At 37.0% G+C, this 24,397-nt stretch overlaps 1 protein-coding gene across 4 annotated transcripts in view; it reads left to right on the top strand.

Moving 5' to 3' along the window:
* Positions 1 to 24,397, top strand: part of LOC133526530 (mitochondrial carrier protein Rim2) — a 32,337-nt gene that overhangs the window by 2,310 nt on the left and 5,630 nt on the right. For 3 of the 4 annotated variants that reach the window (XM_061863203.1, XM_061863205.1, XM_061863206.1), the window contains 5 exons: positions 991 to 1,153; positions 11,337 to 11,494; positions 19,944 to 20,122; positions 20,724 to 20,836; positions 21,656 to 21,875. In XM_061863203.1, coding sequence (XP_061719187.1) covers positions 991 to 1,153; positions 11,337 to 11,494; positions 19,944 to 20,122; positions 20,724 to 20,836; positions 21,656 to 21,875 — 833 coding nt within the window. The remainder of the gene's footprint in view (positions 1 to 990; positions 1,154 to 11,336; positions 11,495 to 19,943; positions 20,123 to 20,723; positions 20,837 to 21,655; positions 21,876 to 24,397) is intronic. The other variant, XM_061863204.1, reaches the window with a different exon arrangement.

The following is a 24,397-nucleotide window of genomic DNA, read 5'->3' as shown; positions in this document are numbered from 1 at the left end:
CATAGTTTGGTCCTCGATGCCGCAGTCGCATAGCGCGGAGTCTCTCCAACCCCACTTATGCCGGAAGAAGTTGCATCGTCCGTGCCCGGTTCTTAAGCGGTTTAAGCGACACCATAGTTTCCTAGGAAGGTCGGTCCCCTTGTTCATGATAGTCGGGTCGATATTTCCGGCCGGGGTGCTGTCAGCTTGCCTCATCCATTCTTGTTTCCAGAGCTGCTGTACATCGAAGGAATTTTGTGTGAGTGTTGCAGCGGCTGCGTATGCCGGGCGACGGGACTTAAGTCTCGCCATAGGCGGGTTGGTAAACTCCTGATGCATTGGGAGAGAAGGACATGCTCTAATTTTGTTATTCTCCCTTAGCAGCGCCTGTTTCCTTCTCAAATGTGGAGGTGGGATTGGACTGAGCGTAGGAAGCCAGTGGCAAGGTGTAGATTTGACTGTCCCCGTAATGCATCTCATGGTGACATTGAGCTTCGAGTCTACCAATTGCGTGTGTGCACTTTGTAGCCAAATTGGAGCACAGTACTCTGCAGTGGGATAGACGAGTCCCAGAGCCGTTGAACGGAGACAGTCCGCAGATGCTCCCCATGAGGTGCCACACAACTTGTGCAGTATGTAGTTCCGGATGACGATGGTATCCTGTTATCCCTCATCAGGGCCATAGGGCTCTCAGAAGAGATTTCCATTTTTGATGGTAAAGATAAAGATAGTTTATTATTCAAGTAGGCATATTACAATGCGCTTATGAACGTCAAATAAAGCTACACCGGCTCTAACCCTACACCTCTGACCAGAGAAGATTTAAATCCCTCCTCAATTGGAGGAGGGTATCCCAATATGGACCGGCAAGAAACTCGGCGGGACACATCTTTTCAAAACATTACATCTTATAGTATTTTTTTTTTTACTTTTTTAAATTCATATCTGGCATGTATCAACTTGGACAATGTGAAAACGCATGGTTAAAATACACGTATAACTCCATTGCAGAGTGGCCGGAACAGCGGGAGCGGTGGTGACATGCCCACTAGAGGTGGTCAAGACCAGGCTACAGTCGTCCAAGGGTGTCGGGGTGCCGCCGACGCAGCCCCCGCCCTCCGACAGCGATGCGACAAAGGCGAAGAGAGGCTGCTCTAAGATTCCTAAGCATCAGGTGAGATTAGCTATGTTACATTTATACTCTTTATTCTGCATTGTTATTAGTAGTGACAATAGGCAGTCCGACCGGCGTCAGTAATATCTTATCACGCAAGAAATGTATATGTAGATTTGAAATCCCGTGAATATGTAAGGGAAAACACCCGCCCGCAAGGAATTTATTCGCTTATCACAGTCAGTCAGACCGGTCAGACGGCTGCCTTGTATTACAGTGATACGGATCCGTACTCGGCTCCAGTGTGTGAGCGAGACAATGCTTTTGCAAGTATATAGCGATGTCCCGCTTGCACATCTTAGCAGGTGGCTCTGAAGGACAAATAGTATATTTGATTATTGATCATGGTTCATGGTAGAAAAATGTTAGTTTAATTCGCTTTCTGTACTTTCCAAAAGGGCACCAAATTCGTTGGTTCCCAAGGGCCCCAGCATAGTTTAAGACGGCCTTGCCTCAGTGTAAAGGCAGTCTAAGTGTTGCTGTTTACCTAAATTTGAACCGGGAAAATAACAAATTTAACAACTGCGATTTCAACGAGTGATGGAAAAAACAAATTTTGACCTTCGATTTTTTTAAATAACACGTTCATAATAGTACATTACGATACAAGTGCGAAAAATAGGAAATTCGAAACGAGTGGCGATAAATTAAAACACGACCGAAGGGAGTGTTTTAAATCGACACGAGTTGCGAATTACCTATTCGCACATGTATCGTACAACGTTTTACAGTACATATGGCCCTTTAAATGTTCGACACAGTAACGTAATATGCTACTTCTCGCACTAGTGCTATAAAGTAGCCCCATATGTACTGTAAAAGATATTGATAAAGATTAAAGTTAAAGAAAAATGCCTCATTAAATCATATCTGTCTGATTTCGTTTACTATCAAGATCAACCTGAATAATAAACACATATACATGTTGTCTGCAATAAATGATTTAATAAAAATATACCTAATATACTTACAAAAATATGTACTCATAATATCCTTCAAGATTACTGAAGTCACATTAGTCACGTCACGTCTGTAGGACATTTTAAAAGCTGATATGGTATTCGTATTCGTTAATTTCTTTATCGTTATTTATTTTTAACTCTTGTTTGGAGATAAACATGCGACAGGCATAGGTTTTCTATGATAATATATTGAAATATGATTTGCACAATCGGTACGGTCTTGGACAATTACTATCATGGCCGATACAACGTGCCTTTGCGTTGATTTCTTTTAAAGTTAAAATATCAGTGCCTTTTGCTTCTGCATCCTGTTTTGTTGTAACTGGACAGTGACAGACTTAATTTCTGAGAAAAAGATTAATCTAAAATCCAGCGGCTCACTGACAAGGTACTATTTTTTAAATCCCTTCTTATTTTTCTAGCCTATTTTCGTTCTTTCTTTATACGGTTCCTAACTTAAAATTTGGTCTACGAAATCTGTACCCCTAGTGTACATTTATTCGATGGCGTAAGGTGACGTGTGCGTTTGCGTTAAGTATCATTTTGTATGGGATTTTGAGTTTCCAAAATGTTCCGCTTGGCGCGCTGTGTCTAAATCCCGTACTAAATGAGACTTCACGCTAACGGGTACGTCACGTTTCGAAATCGAATAAATTTACACTAGGGGCTCTGTACGGTCAAGGATGTCGATTTCTGTAGAATATCGTATCTTGTCACAGTGACAATAATAATGAGATCCCTAGCGGCCTTAGAATTGAATGTCACTGTGAGGAAATGGTACATAAATCTAATTCCTTGGGTATAGCTTAATTGCGAAACGATTACCCACCGGCGCCATCGTCGGTCCACTGAGAGGGCATACCTAAGCCAGGAAATTAGAGGGAAAAAAAGGGAAGCGAAATGGGCGTCGCGCGAGTAATTTTTATTTATTTATTAACTTTTATCTCAATTACGTTGAATATTAAAAATATACTCATTAAAAAAAATACTCGTCAGGTCCCTTGGCTATATCACTAGCTATTTAATACAAAAATTAAACCTTTCTGGTTACTGGTTAGAGTCCGCACTGCACTTGCAAAAAATAGTCTAGGATTCGGTGATTTTTTTTTATCGCATTTGCCCTTGATTAAACCGTGTAAAAATACAATTTAACCCTTTAATGGCCAAAACTGAAAAAAAAAAAACTTCAATTCAAACCTCTTCAAATAAGGGTTAAAATCTACAATTTTTCGTTTTCCCTCTAACCTTAACCTAACCAAGCCATCATCTTGTGAAACAAATATATTACTTTGCTAATCCGCGAAATAATAACGGGCTAGCACTATTGACTAGCACGTTAAGATTACGAGATTTAGCAAAGTAATATTATGGTTCTAAGGCTGAATGTTTCCAGTAAAAAAAATAGTGTTGTTTTTAAAGTAATTACACTACATGTGTAGTTTATCAAAGTATCGTTATCCTGTTTGTTGCTTTTATTTAACGACTCTACATCAGTTATTATTAAAGATAATTAGAGCTATAAATAGCACATAATTGAAGATGTTGCATGTTTATGCACGCAAACATGTCAACTGGAAACATAACATGATAATAGAGATTAATGTCTAATCCGTGTAAGTGGCTATTATCTATTGTAACAATCATTAAGTAACAATTAGTCTCACTGAAATTGAAGCAATGCCTGTGGTTTCGAATTTTCATGTACCATTGTAAACGCCCCTAACATGCAAAAACCATACATAGAATTATAGCTAGATAAACTTTTCATTTTTAACGTAACATTATTTTCGGCTGCGTCCATATTATAGATTCCACTCGCGCACGCGATACCGCTGCAAAGGTGTGGCAGGTTCGCCATGTGTGGATCCTAGTTTGTTGACTACGAAATCTCGGAATGATGACTTTTTTAAAATAAGAACGAAATACATTATAAAATGGATGAAGAAATAAATGTCATATACTCATCGCATTTCAATTCTTAGTTATGTAAGTTACACAATGTTAAAGAAAGTAGGACTTTTATACAGCAGGCCCCTAAAATAGGAACTGAAAATACTAATGAATAAGTAACAAACAAAGCCCTCCAGTAGCGGAGATCGGCTTCGAACTGCGGCTAACGCCCCCTGTACATCTAGGGTACCCCGTCACATACATATAAATTATTATAAATATTTAGTAAAATAATTTGATTTGTTCCCAAAGTTGTGAATATATACTTACAGTCCAGAATGTACTGTTGAAATCGGTCGGCTACCTTATTTTAGGGTCTTGCTATATTAACGTCCTACTTTCTTTAACATTATGTAACTTACATAATTAAGAATTGAAATGCGATGAGTATGATGACTCACACGTCCTTGGCAGTCTATTTATAATTTTACCCGTTTACTAGACTTGCATGACAGGGTTTGGTAAACAATGCAATCGGTGCATGCACACACATACCTGGGCACCCACACATGCATAATGACCGGGTTTTGAAGTAAACAGAGCTAACGACATTCAATGGATGTGGAGTTGTATACCTTGTATGTCTGACATACAAGTTCACTGCAACGATAACATGATTCACTGATAAACATACCCTGAGGTTTTAGATGCGGGAATGTATTACACTAGTCAAAAAATGAAAAACCATAAACTATTTCTAAGCACATTTGGAGATTAATACTTAATTTAATTCTTAGTTTTATACTTGTTCTACAATAAAGTTATAAACGCACAAAATCATTCCCGCATACAAAACCCCGGGATATGTTGACAAAACAGGTAGCTGTTCCGTCCACAAGTAAAATACCATAAAGAACTCATTCCGGTGGTTGACCTATAACTGGTGGTCCATGAAAGCCTAAACTAAAGTCTGCGAATTTTTACTCAAAACATCATCTTTTGTTGACTTGGTATTTCGTATGTATTTCCAAACAGTTGGTGGTTCCTTAAAAAAGAAAATTGTCTGGGACAGTCGTTAACTTACACTACTGAATGGGTCCAAACCGGTGGCCAATCCATCCTAAAGTCGATGAGATTGCATTGATTTATCAATTTTATCATAGAATGTCGATAGCTATTCATAGTAACAGTCTTTTTTCTTTACCGTCCACGTCTGCGTCATTGTCAAACAAGCGCAAGACCCGCATGAGTATTTTATTTTATAAAGGAAAGCATTTGACCACAATCTCACCTCATGGTAGGTACGATACTGTCTACGATGGACACTCTCGGATTTAAAAAGATCCAAGTTATAGTGGGCAGGGAGTAGACCTGGTAGCCTCTTTACACGTTTCAAACATTGAGGCCCTTGCTTACTCGAATCCCGCCAAGTGGGTCGATGATTACGGATTTACCGACATACAAATAAAGCTTCTAAAAATGTAGAATACAATGCCATCTCTTTTTAACTCACTTAATATCAAAGAGAAATCGAGCTGGTGACCTGAACGCAGCAGTTGGCTTTGGGCCAAACGCGAGTAAACACGCCAACAAATATTGATTTGTTTTATAGACCTGCTTATGCTTTTACAGTTTTACTATACCCATTATGTACACGCAGATTAGACATTCAACCGTTATTTTTTACGTTGAAATCAATAAATTAATTAGGTATGTAACTTGATGCGATTAATTTATGCCAAAGACAATGATGTTATGCAACTCTGTTCACTTGGTCAACGACCTAATGGCTAGTCGTGCGGAACGCGATGTCCCTTTTACGACACTAGATTTGTTTGTTTTATTATCAACAATAGTAGAATAATAATATCTTTTACAGTACATATATGGTGCTACTTTCCCGCACACGTGCGGGAATGAGCACTTTCCGTGTATATGTCTCATCTTTAAAGAGCCATATGTACTGTAAAACGTTTCTACGATACACGTGCGAATAGGTAATTCGCAACTCGTGTCTATTTAAAACACTCCCTTCGGTCATGTTTTAATTTATCACCACTCGTTGCGAATTTCCTATTTTCTGCACTTGTATCGTAAATAACTATTATATGCACATTTTGCACTTTTTTTTTAAATAGTGAACCACATTTATCGCAACGCTTTTTACTTCAATGCCAAGTTTTTTTATTGGTGTTATCAACTAGGTACCAACTACTAATCGAAGCGAATTTTGCAAATACTCTAATATGCTTTGCTCTGTTATGCCCCTTGCTAAGTTACATAGGTAATCAGACTGGTTACACAGAGATGATTGTGACCATTTTCTAGGTATTCTACAGCGGTATAAAATTATTCGCGACAAAAACGGGACACGTCCAAATACGGGACGCGATCATTCAATACGGTGACAGTCCCGTATATACGGGACGTATGGCAACCTTAATTATAGGGTGGGTGGGTCACTCGTGTATGGCGAAAAAAAGTTGGTAATAGTTATAAAAAGTGACGTAATAATGCCAGTTTTTCAAATTATTTTGCCTCCAGAACTTAACTTAAATCTGGACGTAGTAAAATGAAAGCTAAAAATAAAATACTTCAAATGGCACCTTTTTTAACTATTACCTCTAATAAAATAAAATAAAAGTAATAATGACCCACGCAAATAGGTATAGTCAATTGGTTACCTAAGTCAACATCAGACCAAGTCAATGGTATTATAATCAATGGCATCGTGACATCAAAAAGTGCATAAGCCATTAAAAACTAGCCTCCTAATTTCGTATCTTTAATCGCACCTATGCCTAATAAAAATGGAATTCGGATATAAACTTAAGCAAAGAAATAACGAAAGTCTGTTGTTGTATATACTTATCCAAACTTGATTTGTTATTAAATGAGTTCACGTCTAACTACAGATTCAGATTCAGTCGTAACTTTAGTAATAATAAGGCACGGAGTCACATTGGGTGCTTGAACGGAACGGATGCAAGTAACATAGCAACGATGATGAAATCGGACCGAAATTTCAATAAAGATGATGAAATTTTTGTAATCGTTTTTATCCCTTGGGTATATAGTCTTTCAAGAGGGGACAGCGGTATAGTGCGAATTAAATATTTTAATGTTTTGCATATTCCAGCGATAGAGACAAATAGTCGAACGAACGAAAAAGGTATTTCGCAGCTGGGCCCGGGCCGTAACCAAAATGACAATCGTATATCGATTCGATAGGTAAAATAAAAATGTACGGGATTACAGATACAATAAAAAGCGACGTGATTATTTCTGTTCATTGTTTAAGTTGCTAGTCTTGGCTAGGCCCCCTGTTCGGGGATACCTATGGGATACAAGATGCAAATATGCCGAATGTTATGCAACCTTTCATATTAACGCTAGAATGAGATTTCGTTGTTCCTGATTCGTGTTCCAAAATGTTTTACGTAGTTCTTACGTTTTATTTACTAGGGTTAGCAACGAATCTTATTTTACCTTTGCGTAGGAGTGCCTAATAGAAAAAACAAATATTTAAACCAGAAGCGATCTCAAAAATAAACAAGTATAATGATAATGACCTATTCAAAGGAATTGGAATGCACTTATTATACCTATCACATGTTATACATTCGTACCGGACCTGAAAGATTAGACTTGAACTTTGATGTTTTTTGTTCCGGCTTTTATTTATCATCTCTGATTTAATTGATTAAGATTTCAGTCTCAATTTCTAACATACACTTGGCATTGGTTCTACTGACGTCAGTATCCGATTGTAAACACAACATATATGTCTACGCATGCACTGTAATGTGTTCAATAATTGAAAACGGTGGAGAACATTCAAACAATACTCGCAGTGTTCTCAAATGAAACAGTCGGAAGTCAAGTCAACATTGTAACCTCACTGGCATATGCTACGATGCTAAAATAAAACTTTAAATACCAGTTTCGCAACATTTCGACCAGTTCGTTGTACTAGTCGTCCTTATTTTGCGAAAGGAAAACCGGAAGGTAACGTACGATCAGAATGCCTACCGCGAAACACGAAAAACGAAATTTCGTTATCTGTCTCTTTAACACTCTTGCATATATGCATATACGAGCGACTGAGAAGCAGATATTGCAGATAACGAGGTTTCGATTCTGAATACACGGTGGCGAGCCTCTGACGAGCCTCTTTTGCGTCGTATTTACAACGAATATCAATAATGAGTTGTTACCAATAGGTTAGGTATTGTTGCGCAACTACTTGCAGATAAACGGTGACCTTCTGCAATGTCAGATATACGCTAACGGATTACCAAGGTCAATTTAACAGGATACTTAAAATATAGTTAACTATCTTTAGAGAGTTATTTTTGGAGTATGGGTTGCCCATAAGCGAATCGTTCTGCTGTAACGTTATGTTCAAAGTCCGATTGAGTTCTCTCTAAATTGAAACAGCGGATATGTACTTCTTTAAGTGTCTATAGTAATTAGTTAATCCATTTCATGGCTAAGATAATCCTTACCTTGGTTTAATGTTATGTCTAGACAAAAGCAATTATTCAAACCCAGTTTTTTCACATAGGTCGTGAGATTTATCTTAGCTTCGTAAATAAATCTACTGTGTAATTGAAAGGAAACCTTTCGCATCACTAATTTGCATCGAGATATTTGTGAAATTTCCGCATGTTCAAAAATAACTCTTATCTTTACTTCTTTAGATGCATTATCCCATTGACTTGAGCAGTTCACGAGCTGATTTTCTCAAGTCAACATTCTATTTTCATAAGGCTTCAGCCACTTCAGTGTTTACTCTTTTGCATTTTCTTGTTTTTTTTCATGACTTTGATGAATTAACATTTAGTATCAACGCTCAATCACTTAGAATAAGTGAATCATTAAAGCAAAATATGACAATAGACACTTGCAAAAAGAAAATCTTATATTCGGATCCGTCATTATCACATTTTTGCTATCAAAATATTTAGTTAAGATTAGGATTTGAAGGATATTTAGTTGTGATACAAGTACATACTATATCATATTTATTGAATAAGTTAACTAGGTAGAGGTTCAGGATGACATGACACCACAAACGAGTTCAGAAATGACAAGGCGTGGACGTGATAAAAATGCAAGAGGTTCTATAGAATCTTACTGGCATAATATTTTCAAATGATACACAATAAAAGTTGCTTTACTTACAACTTCTTATTTATTATCCGGTATGGCCCACTGTATAAATGTTTTTTCTTGTGGAGAGCAACTAAGATGATTTCACTTGGCTTTTTATTGTCTTTGTTAGACTGGATTCTTTAGTAGAAATATATGTACTATATGCTCTTTCCGAATGTCTATAGACCTCGTTACACACTAGGTTTTTTTTTATAAAAAAAATATTTATTTGTAAATAAACTTAAATATTCGAGTTGAATCTATTTCTTTAACATCGGAAAAAATGTGACACAGCCATATTTGCCCAAACACGACTGCAAAGTGTGTAGCTGGGCCGTGTTAATTTCTTTCATACTAGCGGGGTCGACATATTTGCTAGACAGCACATGTTCGTTTCTGTATGAATTGTTGACCTTAAATGTAAATAAAAAAATACTCGTACATTTAAGTGTAAACAATACACAATTTCGAGCACATCTCTGCGTAAGAAAAGAACGTAGGACGTCGTAGCGTAACCGTAACCACATCATAGCAAATTAATTTTTGGTTTGTGCGTTTTGTTTTGAATTAGAATTCATGTATACGTATTATAAAATAAAATAAAATAAAATAAAAAAGCCTTTAATTCCACTCTAATAACAATGATTAATAAATATATATCTCTAGCTTACATACTTAATTTTTTATTATTAATATAAAAAAAAATACGTATTATACTTTTACTTTTTATAGACTTGTTATTTACTGTGTATTTTTAAAGCTAAAATATTGCTATTATAGTGCCAACTGTTGGATAAATGTATTTATTCCGGTAGCCAACAATGTGCTTTGCAACGAAAGTTGGCTGCAGCTTCATGATTCGAAGTCGCTCCGAGTTTGTTTTGATTACCTAATGGCTACCGATTTATGTACTTAACTTATATATATGATAAATTGATTCCTATTGTGGAACGAAAATTAACACGCAGGTTGAGTCGCAAATAACTGGTCTCCGAGATCTAAATGCCACATCTACTTTACTATTAAGATACTTTTACTATTGAATTGTGTTTAAGCCAACATCCCCGAAAGCGCGCACTTGTCGGACGTTGAACGCTCTGGGCCTGCTGTCCTACGCAGAGCCCTTCGGCCTTCGCAGGGTTTTGAAGCTCCCAAGCAGAAGTGTCTTTGTTAAGTGCTAATATCGCTTACATTCGTAAATTGTTACGACCTAAGTCGACAGGTATTGCGGCTTTTGAGAGGCTCACTGCTCATTGGTTGTTTGGCTTCACAATAGTTAAAAGAATTCGTGCCTGTTTGTCGTCTGGCTGTAAAGTATTCTTCCATCATTGCTGCATTGTATATATGCCATAAAGGAAAGAGTCGCATAACACGGCAATATTGCGTTTTTAGTAAAGATGTCATCAACAAGTAGTCACATTTCTTTCAATTTTACATTGTTGGCAATGATGACAGTTTGAGAGAGACACTGTACATTCATGAGCAATGAAAATAGGTCAATAAAAAACTCAGATCAATGACACCATTTTCATTGCCCTTCAGTGTAAACTTAGTCACGACATGTTTAAATTGTGTTGTGTTTACTCAAATAGGCGCACAATTCACATGTTTGTGAGAATTATCTAAGATGAACTTTTTAAATAAAACTATTTGAACATGGATCTTAGTGACTACGTCAGAAGATTCAATGTAACTTATTTTTTGTAAACACAGGTCATCTTAGATAATTTTCTAGTGGAATATTTTTACTAATTTTATGTGTTAACTCCATGTTCTGCTAGACACGAGACGGATTTCTATAAGCGACCGAAGTATCGTTAGACCTGTAAATAAAATTAAATCTGTACTTGAGGTAAATTCAAGTTACTGAAATATTGTAGTTCCAGCATATTAAACTAAGTACTTCCATGTAATGCAACCCAAAATCAATAAACTGTTCTACTTACAGAAAATTCAGCCGATTATGGCAAAAGGTTTTAAGTCTGCTTATGTTATATGCTGTGTGTATGCAACACACGAAGCGATGTTGCGCTTGAAAGTCGTAAATGCCTACATCATATTAAGCATTATCCTATCAACTGTCAAATACGACAATCTTAGTGCAAACGCCCCTTATGCCCTCCAAAAGATGGTCTAAAGACATTTCGGTCTATAACACTGGCATTGTAACGCAGGAGGCTAAATGGGGCTACCGACGTACGATGGGCGCGATGTTCGCGTACAGCCAACAGCCCGATCGCATGCTGATGTCGTACAATTGCCAGGTGCAGCCGTGCGCGCGCGCCGGCACCGCCCGACCTGTCTCGAGGATGAGCCTTATACAGTGCATCAGGTAAGTTAACTTTGTTTTAAGACTGGTCTTATAACGTGTGCGTTACTTTAAGGCTTATTTAAGGTAAGGTGGGATAAGAGAAAGCCTGGGGCAAGATAAACACTTAGGGAAAATAAACCGTTAGAGATATTTAAAAAACGAATGCATAAATAAAATTAATAATACTTACGTAGAAGGACTTTTCTTATGCGGTACACTTGCCCCGAGCAAAATTAATTATATTTTTCTTACTGTACCAGACCTAATTAATAACTTTTTGTTAGTCCCATTACCAAATGAAGTTTCTTAACATTAGTTGCTTGACGACTAAATTCTAGCCTTTTCTGAACCCCTAGTGTAAATTTATTCGATAGCGTGACGTGACGTACGAGTTTGCGTTAAGTCTCGTTTTGTATGGGATTTAGGAACAGCGCCCCAAGTGGGACGTTTTGGAAGCTCAAAATCCCATACAAAATGATACTTCGAATAAATTGATAGTTCTATCGCCAAACGCATAAGTTTCTGAAAGACTCTTCCATGATGTTTGTGAATGCGTGAGGGAGAAATATCAATATCATCGTCTGATGTTTGTTCTGTCCTTTTATGCCATGAGTTTCATAAGATTCATCTACCATAACTACAAGTTTTTTTAAATAAAACGTACACTGAAATACACTTAACGTTTGAGTTCTGGTATGACATATCCCAAACATTCACAGTGTTAATACGTTCTACAGGGCCCATTACCGAATGCCTGTACATTGGTTAGACTCTGCATGATGTTTATGCTTGTTGTTGTTATTCTTCCCGAACACTCAATTTTAAACGCTTCTTTCTCAAAAGTTCTTATTCCAACACCCAAATTGTTAGTTTTCTATCGACCTTTTCACGTTAACATTTTTGTACGACTCTCCCCCCATCCCAACGTTGGCGTATCTTAAAACATTATAAACCCCACCCATTATTCTAACTAGTTCGTTGCTTACTACTATTATATGCTACCGCATATAACATTTACTTATCGTTAACTTTTTTAAGACTTGGCATCGTTTGCACTAATCCAAGATAATTTTAAAGCCAGTCCCAATAACTGTTATCTAGATTCCAACCATATAAGACAAATAAGAGTAACACGGTTTTATTCGATACCACAAAGTACAACTTCTAGTTCAATAGATTAAAATCAAGCTGTACTTTTTTTCCACAAACTAATAAGTAAACTATCGCATTTGACTTTGTGTATGTACTCGTTGCGGCGTCAAAAAGGAACTCAGTATTATTTTCCTATCTGTATGGAGATGAAAGGGACTTGCGAGATAGTGCACTTTCGGCCTCTGAATTGCGCTTTTTGAGATGCTCTCACTTGATAACGTGACATGTTTATCTAATAAATTACAACCCAAACGACGCAATAAATTATGAGATATCGCGATTACCTGCACTTCGATAAAATAGTCTGATTCTAGACTTGTTTTGAAACTACGCGAGTTGCAGTAGTGAGTAATATTTAATGTCAAAGATCCATTATAAAAATGACATTTAAAAAATTGCAGATTTCTAGTGCCAATGTTACCGAGCTACGCCGCGGATGGACAGACGGACAGACAGATGGATATGGCGAAACTGTACGAGTTCCTAGATGACTATACGGAATGTTTTAAGTTAAGGGCCTACTAAAGCCGTGAATACCGGTTCGTAAGCCACGCCCGACAGCTTCCTCACTCCCCGCTAGCACGCACACATAGAAGCGCTCCGCGGAGTCCGCGGCGCACGTGAAGGTGAAAGCTCCATCTAGCGTTACAAAAGTTAACTACGATTATACGCGGTCGGCCAGAAACTTAATTCTTAGAAAATAAAAAAGATGGCGTTAATACTTGCTACTAGAAAATAAAAAATTATATTGTTGTAAATTGTAATAAATCTGAGACTACAATATAGCCAATTTTTATTGTTGATTTTTGGAAGATGTCAATAGTATAGATAATTGTAGGTATAACACTACCTATCTTTTTAAATATCTTATATCTATATCTTACATTGTTAGTTATCATATTTTATTTAGTAATATATTGTTGAGGCAGGAAATACAGGGTGCCGTTTTCCGACGACCAATTTTTCGGATGATAGTGAATCACAGTTGTCACCTACATATAAAAAAGAAAAAAGTAAGTATATGGTAACAACGAAAACTACAAAAAAAAGTGAAACTTTTAAACAATTACTCAAACAATCAGGGTGATTCTTAAATTGTGTCCAGAAAAATATTTTTCACATATTGTTACGTATAAAAAGCATTTTTTGATGCATATGGTCAAGCTTAATACCCTCAGGAAAGGTAAATAAAATGAGTACATAATCACGGTTGTCACAAAGTGTCCCTCAGCCGTGACGTTTCGGCATTTTGGCGGCCAACTCCACTATTTTGAATTATACAATATTTTTAATATAGCCTAAGTTACTCCCATGACTACGACACATCGAATGACAGCTCATACGTTGAAATTCGTCAAACTAACGCTGTAGAGCGTGACAAAGAATCGGATACACATCATACATCCACATACACGCGGAAACCATTTTTCTGCTTCGGCAGTTGGGCAATAATAACAAATGAACGTAGCTAATAAAATCCATTTCTAAAGAGTGAATATGCCTCTAAATTAATCAAACGAATTGAGAATGTCACGACCACGTATCTATATGACACGAACGTGGATTCAATAGTCCGTGGCGGGGAGAGAATTTTGAGGCCACTGTCGTGACAATTTGAAACATGTTCGGTATTACCTAAAAATTACCTTTGACTTTGCAAATATTAAATAATTAGCTCAATCTCGAATGTATTAGGTATATCTTATGTTACAAACAATAACGTGAAATGAGCACTGACTTTTAAAAACTCAAACATGGCGGTGACGCGTTAAGGTTGACCTTTTTTTTTTAATTAACACAAAAAAATAATTTTCGACAACATTTCTCCCTTCAGCCATTTACAAATCTGACACCAACACAGTATTGCTGTTCTAAAAAAAAAAAGCGTTAAAAAGGCTGCCAGACGTAAAGGTAACTTTCTACCGAGTACTGCATGTTTATGTTACCACGCGCGGCGGTGACACGAAAACTGATCACAAGATGTATGTTATTAAAATTGTTATAAAGTCGTTATATATCCATACAATTTTTAAACCGTATTGTGGAATAGGTGTAAGTGTTAACATTTGATATAAAATTCTTCCAAAAACACTTTCAAAGAAAAATAAAATATCATAAAATCCGAGGAAGTCACACTACACGTTCCGTGACATTTAGAACTTCTTAATATGTTTCTAATAAATGCTCTTAGGATATTAGGTTGACATAAAACTAGAGGTAAATTACTAAGGATATTGATATTTAGTTTACTTATTTTCTTAAAAATATATGCTATTCTTACAGGTAACACAAAATTGACGTATGTATTTATGATTGTTATTTTGACTGTTTTTAATTTAAGTTAATTTGTATTGTATTTTCGTTTGTTTGTGATGTAATTATGGGTCTTTCACCTGAAATAAACGATTTCATAATATCGTTCCCGTGGCTTTGGTTCACTGTGATTTTCATTCCCGTGTGTTTTGATATAAAATGTATTCTTCATGGGCATGTACAATGTAAAATCATATGTCAAGTAAATGATTATTTACTTTCATGGATTAAGTAAAAATTATCGTAATCATAACAGTCGATCAAAGACATACTTATTTCTTTTCCCCTGGTTCTCATTCAATGCCTTTGGACTGGGGTTTCAACTAAAATCAACGTTTGGTACTTCGTTCTATAGATCTTAAAAATAACATTAAGTTGCTAAGAGCGTTCTATGATTCAGTGTATTATTTTGGAAGTAATTGTTCCGGAATTCATTGTCATTATGTCATTCCTTGTCATTCCCTTATCGGTTTTTTCATTCCCTCGTCGCTTTTACATTCTTTTTATCGATTTTATTATTCCCCTGATAGGTAAGAAATTGACCAAAATGTATGCCTATTCGATTGATGGGCTTATATTGAAATTATATTTAATAATCTGATTTCAAAGAACGACCCTTCAATGCCCGCCATAAGCTAATTGGTTGGCTAATGGTTTCAAGAGCATGGACAAATAAAGTATTGACTAACATTATCAACACAGAATCGCGTTCCTCTGAAATGAAAAGTTTGATCGGGATATCCAAAATTGCACAACGCCGTCTATTAGGAACTACTTTAATTATCAGACAGTTAGACAAGAGGTTGAAGCACCGAACCAAGTGTAATGAACTGATACTGCTGTTAAATGGTGGTATCTGCTATAGCAGTTGCCTAAACTTACAGGAAAGACATTGTTAGTAAGCGATTTTGCTAAGTATAAAACTTTAATCGTCTTTGTCAAGACTAAGATATATTATTAAGGTAAAAAAGTATAATTTTAAAATCTGAAAAAAAAATTTAAAAACAGTGTAAGTTCTAAGATATACATTATCAAAAACCATCCTGTATATGTTAACATTTATAGTATTTTTCAAACTCGATGGGTAGGGTGACAGGTGTTATCTCTATATAATTATTAACCTAAAAACGCCAAATCTCGCAAAATCGTATTGAAACGACAGCTGTCAGCGTACCCATATAAAAAAACTATAGATAGCACCATACACGAGCTGAATTTTCTTTTTTTTTTTATACTACGTCGGTGGCAAACAAGCATACGGCCCGCCTGATGGTAAGCCTGTATATGTTAACATTTATAGTATTTTTCAAACTCGATGGGTAGGGTGACAGGTGTTATCTCTATATAATTATTAACCTAAAAACGCCAAATCTCGCAAAATCGTATTGAAACGACAGCTGTCAGCGTACCCATATAAAAAAACTATAGATAGCACCACACACGAGCTGAATTTTCTTTTTTTTTTATACTACGTCGGTGGCAAACAAGCATACGGCCCGCCTGATGGTAAGCAGTCTCCGTAGCCTATGTACGCCTAGAGGAGTTACATGCGCGTTGCCGACCCTAAACTCGCCCCCCCCCCCCCCCCCTCATTGAGCTCTGGCAACCTTACTCACCGGCAGGAACACAACACTATGAGTAGGGTCTAGTGTTATTTGGCTGCGGTTTTCTGTACTGGCTGTGCCCTACCACACAAAGCGTGATGAAATTCACAATGCCCATACCTCTCTTATCACAATGCCCATCTCTCTCTTTGAATGGCAATTTTAAGAAAGGGACGATTCGGTACGTTTTTCTTATTGCTCCTTGTCAAGTAAAATCAAACTGAAAAGCATAGTTACTTTACTCTTTGCTGAAAAGTCATATTAGTCATTGACGTTTTGACAGTATCCTGTTAAATAAATTATGTGAATTGTTCTTAAGGCATGCGGATTACAAATCAGAGGTCGCTGGTTCAAACCCCGGCCCGTGCAAACGAGTTTTTTTTTTCTAATAAACATGTTGATTTTTTTCGTTTTTTTTTATATAATAAGTATATTTGTTTTACATAAAGATTACCTAGGCTATACAAAAATTGGTATGAATAAAATAAAATTATTCGTGTCATTAAAATATGCTTTTAATACACATATTTAAAAGAATAACTTTATTTCTGTATAAGACAGACAAGATTTACTTTTACAATAAAATAGAAAATAAGCAATAAAGATATTATATAGTAGGTAACAAAAAAAGAAAACAAAAAGTTACGATTAGATTCGATCGGTCTATAGATGTCTCGCATTTTTTCTTTGGTGTCTACACGACCACACAGCTACCGATACATTACAGATGTTGTCGAAACTTCCTTACCCGTTGTAATTGTTCAAAGAGTATTTGACTTTGACGTAGCTAAGCAAACACGCACACATGCGTAACGTATAGGCCTGTAAAGATAGCTCCATTCGTAGTAGACCTCGGATTCCGTTACTAGTTAATAGAGCTACGACTCAACGTTTATTGGATATGTCGATTTTACGTAATTTGAAGCGCTGCGCGATTTGACATAGGTCTTACCTCTTTGAGGCACCACGGCCATCTAACATTACTGGCATAAAGGACGCATATATGACTTTGACGCATGACAAAAAGAGAAGTCGAACTGCGTAAAATGGGCGTTTTCTGTTGAATTCATAAAATCAAAAACGAGAATAAATCCGTTTGTATAAGATAATAAGTTAATATTTAGTTGAATGATGTTTAAGACGAGATGAAAACCTTTACTTTAAAGTGGATTATGCTGGATGAAGATGTGTTTTCTAGTTGCACTGAGGTAAACACTAAAAATGTAGATGTAACTTTGGATTTATATTCTATCGAGAAAATTTTAAGCCTTTTTGTTTCGACTAGTATCATATCTCTTATAGTCAAGATACATATATCCGAAAATCACGTCTGTTTGTTTCCGGGGCTAGCCACTGCCACGCTTCAAAGATCCCGTTATTTTTCGATGCAGGGCCTTAACAAATGTACATTTTCGGCACGTAAATATGAATTAGTTTAAAAACATATTCACGAGTCCGGTTTTATTTTTGAATCCGACCTACTTATCCTACTTATATAACAATTATATACGATACTTACATGATATTTTTTATGAGGGTATTTGAGGGTTGGCGTTGATTGATATTGGCCGGTGGCCATCGAATGATTTGATCTCCACTCTTGATCTGCGTGGGAGATTCCTATTTTATACCCAATCGATACTTTTTTATCTATAGTTATCGAATAGGTAGTTAGGTAGGTACATTCAGCATCAAAAGTAGCGGATCAAATAACGCTTCATAAGTATCTGTAACAGCTTAACAAAATGTGATGTATTTAATATAGAATAACTGAGACTGTAAAATATATACTTTTGAACGTAAATTTTATAAATTTATAAATATTTGGAATAGTTATCCGGAATATGATAGTTTTGGCGCGTTGTTTCATATCCGCTACTTTTGATGCTGACTGTACCGTTGACCCATTATATTTTGCGTTTTTATCAAATTTGTTACAAAATAGTAAAAATTGCAAGAAAACTCTAATAATACAAAAGAATAATGAACCTTATGCAATTTCTCAATTTAAATAGTCACGAACCTAAATCTGCTTAATTTATTTCTTAATCTCATACACTGCCATTGTTCATGAAGCCCTTCAATCGATAAATTTTTAAGTAATGTTGCACTGCAAAAAGTGCAACATGGGCAGATCTATCCTTTATTTTGGCGAATGCCAATTTCATGCATATTGAAAGTGGAATAAAAAAAAACCACTTCAGCCAAAACCTATGCGATGTCAAGCCTCTCGTAGAATTTGTAGCCCAGTAGGTAATTTCATTCTAGTTCGTTTTAGAAATATTTTAAAAATGCAATTTTATTTTGGAATTGCAATTTCTCCCGCTAGGTGCAAAAAAAAAACCAGAGTGACGTTAAAATGTTACATGCGCGTTGCCGACGCTAACAACCCTCCGCTCCGTCCCCTCGTTGAGCTCTGGCAACAAGCATACTTATCAGTATGCTTACATTTTTCAATCTAAACAACTATCCATCAGTCAAACAAATAACAGGATATTACCGCTTCGAACCAGTAAAGTTATCGTGTATGCGCTAATAGATAACAAATTGAATGCCCCCAACAATCTTCACGTGTGCTAGCTGTGTTAGATTTGCACTAGTATTTAAAGTAACCCGTGATGTGGATTTGATAGATTATCCGTCCTTTGCGTCCTGCGTGGTTTTCATTAGAGAACATGACTTAGGATCGAAATAGCAATATAATTCAACTGCATCTAATCACATTCTAGAATTTACTCTAGCTAGAAGCGACTGTCAATCATTAGCATCACAAACATGTATAATTTTTGGGTCCAAACAGTATAAAAGGTAAATTTCTCACGCTCCTGTCAGGGTGCTTGCTTTAAATAGCGCTTGATTGTCTAGTCAGTCCTCGTCAAAGTTTTATCTCAACTAAACCTGATCAGTCATGTTTATCGTGAACATTATGACGCCCTTACTCGCATGACCCTCGTTTATTTTTAAGTCAAATGTCGGTATCTCGGATCTGGATGGAAACAATCAAGCGCCGGCAGACGTAAGTACATCGATATCTACCGGACCGGTCGGTTATGTTGAACTTAGCGCGGAAAGTTGGGGGTTGAACCCGATAAGCTAATCTATTGACGTCAAAAATTATCACCTGTCTATTTACTTGAAAAATATGGTATAATATTACTTAATTTGACATCGTCCAACGATAAGTTTTTAAGGCAAGCTACAGTCGGAGCATAGAGTAGGTGTAGATCGAAGACCATACGGAAAGAAATGTTAGGGCTCATCTCACTTATACACACTGATAATGTGTAAGTTTCGACATAAAGTTGCACTAATCTGTGCGTATAAACGAAATCTTACCCAGACTTGAACCCAGAACCATAACATTTGCAGATACTATACTTATGAGAGTTTACTTTTTCCAGACACATTGTCCAAACTGAGGGCCCAAAGGCGTTGTTCAAGGGCTTAGGGCCGAACATTGTGGGCGTGGCGCCGTCCAGGGCTATATACTTCTGCACATATTCACAAGCCAAGGCTATATTAAACCAGAACATAGCCCCCGACACCCCCATAGTGCATCTATCGGCCGCTAGCGCTGCAGGTAAATAAAATATGTGTAGACCCTTTTCTTAAGTTCAATTCGTCTCCTATTATATAGAGTAAAACACCTGTTATGTAACGACCCCTTTGGCTCATTTGGCAGTGTCTGGGTCTTTTTGGGGGCCTTTTCTGTGGTGTTTCCAAAACGTGCCTAATTTATTAGATGTTCTACGAAAAAATAAATGAGCAAATGACATACTGATATGTATTATACCACTTTTTACTGCAATTTGAATCGTCGGAGTCGTCGGTTCCTAGCTGTGTGGTGGCCTTTTGGGGCCTTTTCTAATGGTAAGCGCCATTTGAAAAGGCCCCAAATTCTCCATTGGTATATAATATACCTATTTATGATATTAAATAGAATTAAAAAAAATATTTTATATTGAATTCATTGATGAGCAGTGGCCATCGTAATCTGTCTGTACTTACATTTACATACTAGTCAATAAAAGGCCTAGTCTTGTCATATTTACCACAATAATGTATAATGTATGTGTATATACGATGTTTGTTCGTGGAACCAAAATAAAGTTACTTTTCCAAATTGACTTTCGACTTATTTCGCGAAACCTGTTTTCTTCACATGAACTTAAATGTTTCAGGTTTCGTGTCTTGCACAATGACCAATCCGATATGGTTCGTGAAAACGAGGCTGCAACTGGACGGACAGAACGTGACTGCTGTACAATGTATAAAAAGGATATATGCTAAATCGGTAAGATACCTTTCAAAATACAACTTTATGTAAATGATAGTAAAGTTCTGATTCGGTTGTTTATGACGTCAGGCTTCAAAGGGACATGAATATTTTTAAGCGCTTCAGATTATTTATTACGGTGGATCTGATAATAAAGCAGTGGAGATATAGATTGATTATGTTTGGTAAGTACTTGATTTCTTAAATGTTGTTTGACGGACAAGAAGATTTAAACTTGTTTTAAATATGATAAAGAACGTTATTAAAGAAATCCACGTGACTCTATCATTCGGCCAATAACACATGCAAATCCGTATTGTCATAGTATTATATAATTCGATGAATTACTAAATATTTAGGAACATGGTTGGTTGTTTACTTTTTGAATACCTAAAAGAGCAGACAGTAATTTCATAGCGTTTTAAGACCTTTTTTTATATAATTGGATCATGATTGGTATATATTGTGTTATAAAATAAAGACAATAGGTTTGCATTGTACCAGCGGAATGGCTTCATACAAAGTCACTACATAATGTTTGCTCATTCATATACAACATTCTATTCTGCAATTTTTCTTCCCGTGATATTTTGTTATCTGCTAGTAATTTCGTCATTGTTTTTAATGTACATATTCGCACGCGGCTGAAGCATGCGCCCAGTTTGTTGATCGCAAAAAAGTGGAAAGCTTTCGTTATCTACATGGAGATACCTATAGTAGCGTCCAATCAAATATCGAACTAGCAAAATAATCTAAAGATCTGTAGCGACAGCTGTAGACTAACTTAATAAATAATTACATTCTTAACCATATCGTTGACCTCTACCTTTATTACAGGGTATCAAAGGCTTCTACAAAGGCATAACGGCATCGTACATGGGCATAAGCGAGACCGTAGTCCACTTCGTACTATACGAGGGTGTGAAGGCGCGGTTAATGGCGGCCCGAGCACAAGACGGTGTACCGAGCGACGCTCGGACCCCGCGAGACTTCTTAGAATTCATGGCAGCCGGTGCCTTCTCCAAGACAGTCGCTTCTTGCATCGCGTATCCACATGGTAAGGCTACACGTATTATTTCTTCGTTCTAATGGCTTGAGCACAAGATGACGTGCCGAGCGACATTCAGGCCCCGCGCGACTTTTTTGAATTCATGGCAGTGGGCGCCTTCTCCAAGACAGTCTCTTGCATCGCGTATCGACGTGGTAAGATAGCATTACTTCTTGTCATAGACGAGGCCTGGTCGTGGGGTTGAGTAACGATCGGTAATTCGGTAACGAAGAGCTGGCCCACACCAGCAACACATATCGTCCTAAAAAAGGCGACAATTGACCTCCCCACCACACCTGGGGAGCGACCCGCCACAGCCGAAAGGCGGAAGCGGCCTCTCGCGGAAGAGGTATCGAATGACATCCAGTCCATAGACGAGGGTATGAAAGCGCGCTAATCGACCGATCCCCGTGTAAGTTCTCAGGCGCCTTCTTCGAGAGTTCCTAGAGAGTCGTTATCTGCATCGCGTCCACATGGTAAGACTGCACTTAGGGTATTACTTCTTCATGTAGTAGGTACGAAGGTGTGAAAGAGTGTAAGCCATTGTGTCGAGCGACACTCGGTCTCCGCGCGTCGTCTTAGAATTCATGGCAGCGAGCGTCTCCTCCACATGGTGGGGCTGCGCTTCACCTCGCTTGCTGTGTGACGCACCCTCCGCCGCCTTGCCCTCCGATTCGAGTTATTGACGGCTTCTGCATGCAACGTGGTCTTTTTTAATTTCGTCTTGGAGAAAAGTTTTTGGGCCTGTTATTCTCTACACAGCTGATGTCAGTGGTATCATTGAGAATTGTAATTTTCACCTTTACGCTGATGATATCCAAATTTACATATCTTTCGACCCAATTGAAACTGGTTATGCCGTTGACAAATTAAACAAAGATCTTGAGAATATTACAGCCTGGTCCGAGTCAAACTGTTTAGTATTAAACCCTAGTAAATCCAAAGTTATGTTTTTTGGTTCCAAGAAACAGATTAACCAGGTGGAAAACCATCAACCGATTATCATTATCTCGGGAAATGAGGTAGAACGTGTATCGGAGGCGCGAAATCTGGGAGTTTTGATGGATGAGTCATTGCGTTTCGAGGGTCACATAGCTCAAATTGCGAAGAACGCATTTTACAGACTTAAAGTACTTTATCGGATTCGCGATTTCCTTAGTGTTGATTTGCGAATTAAGTTTTGTCTTTCATTAGTACTCTCTAAATTTGATTTTGCTGATGTCGTTTATGGCCCACGTTTATTAGCTAGTACAGACCGGATGGTACAAAGAGTGCAAAACGCCTGCACACGTTACTGTTTTGGAGTCGCCCCACGAGAGCACGTGACGCCATATTTGAACTCAGCACGTATTCTTAAAATGTCATTACGCAGAGAATTGCATCTTTCATCTCTGTTATTTGGTGTTTTTAAAACGTCTAAACCAGAGTGTCTATTTAATAAATTTAAATTTCGTGGTAGCAGGTCAAGCTTGTATGGAATCAGATCGGTTTGCGATGATTTGTTACTGCCTCGCTGTCACGTTGCCGTTTTCAAAGGTAGTTTTAAATACTCAGCAACAAAATGCTGGAATAACTTACCGCCTCCTATCAAAAACTTAAATACAATTAGTACTTTTAAATTAAAACTCAAACAACAACTTCTAGAATTTCAAAGCATGCTACCTCCTGGTACTAGAGTAAAACCGTCGTATCTGTAGTGGTCGAAATCGTTCTTATGCGCCGTTCAACTTTGTTAATCTCGGTACTTACTTATAGTAAAATTATTACATTCATGTTATTTATTTCCTCAATATATACTTTATTACCCAACGTATTTATTTAGCCTAAACATTAAACCTACTATCACATATGTCATAGTATCATACAGTATAATCTTATAAATATATCCATAAACATAAACATATATTTGCATACCTATATTATTTTCTACACAAACTTAAACAGTCTTAGCCATACAGTTTCCGACAAGCAGCAAGTAAATTCGTATTGTACGAAGGGTCCGCCTGAAAACCAGCGTTGTAGTAGGTAAGCCTGCTGCAACACATGCTGAGGTTCGCTCCTTTTTAGCATCATAATTTTAAAAGTTTTTTATATCTACATGTAAACATAAATTTGTGCCTAATTAAGTTTCATTTTAAGGCTTGTAATGTTTTGTAGTATTGCCTGTAAACATGTTTCAATGTGGTGTTAAATAAAAAAATTCTATGTCTATGTCTATGTTAATGTGGTTTGCCACTAGTATGGCTTGGATGAGCTTAGGGGGCGTCCACAAATTACGTAACGCAAAATTCCAAATTTTTTGACCCCCTCCCCTCATGTAACAGGACCGTCACACTTATCTGGGACCCCCCCCCCCCCCCCTTCAATTCCGTTACGTAACAAGTGCTTTGTAAAAATCTTTAGGTTAATATTCAGAAAAGAAAGACAGGTGGTAGTATATATACTTTTTAATCAAAAATCTGTCTGTTTTAATAAATCATTAAACTGTGGTTTCAAGGAATCAAGAAATTTAATCATCTATGAACGGGTTT

The sequence above is a fragment of the Cydia pomonella genome, chromosome 16 (genome assembly GCF_033807575.1).
Source record: "Cydia pomonella isolate Wapato2018A chromosome 16, ilCydPomo1, whole genome shotgun sequence".
Lineage (NCBI taxonomy): Eukaryota > Metazoa > Arthropoda > Insecta > Lepidoptera > Tortricidae > Cydia > Cydia pomonella.
Note: the sequence above shows the minus strand (reverse complement) of the source record. Positions and strands in the feature narration are given on the sequence as shown.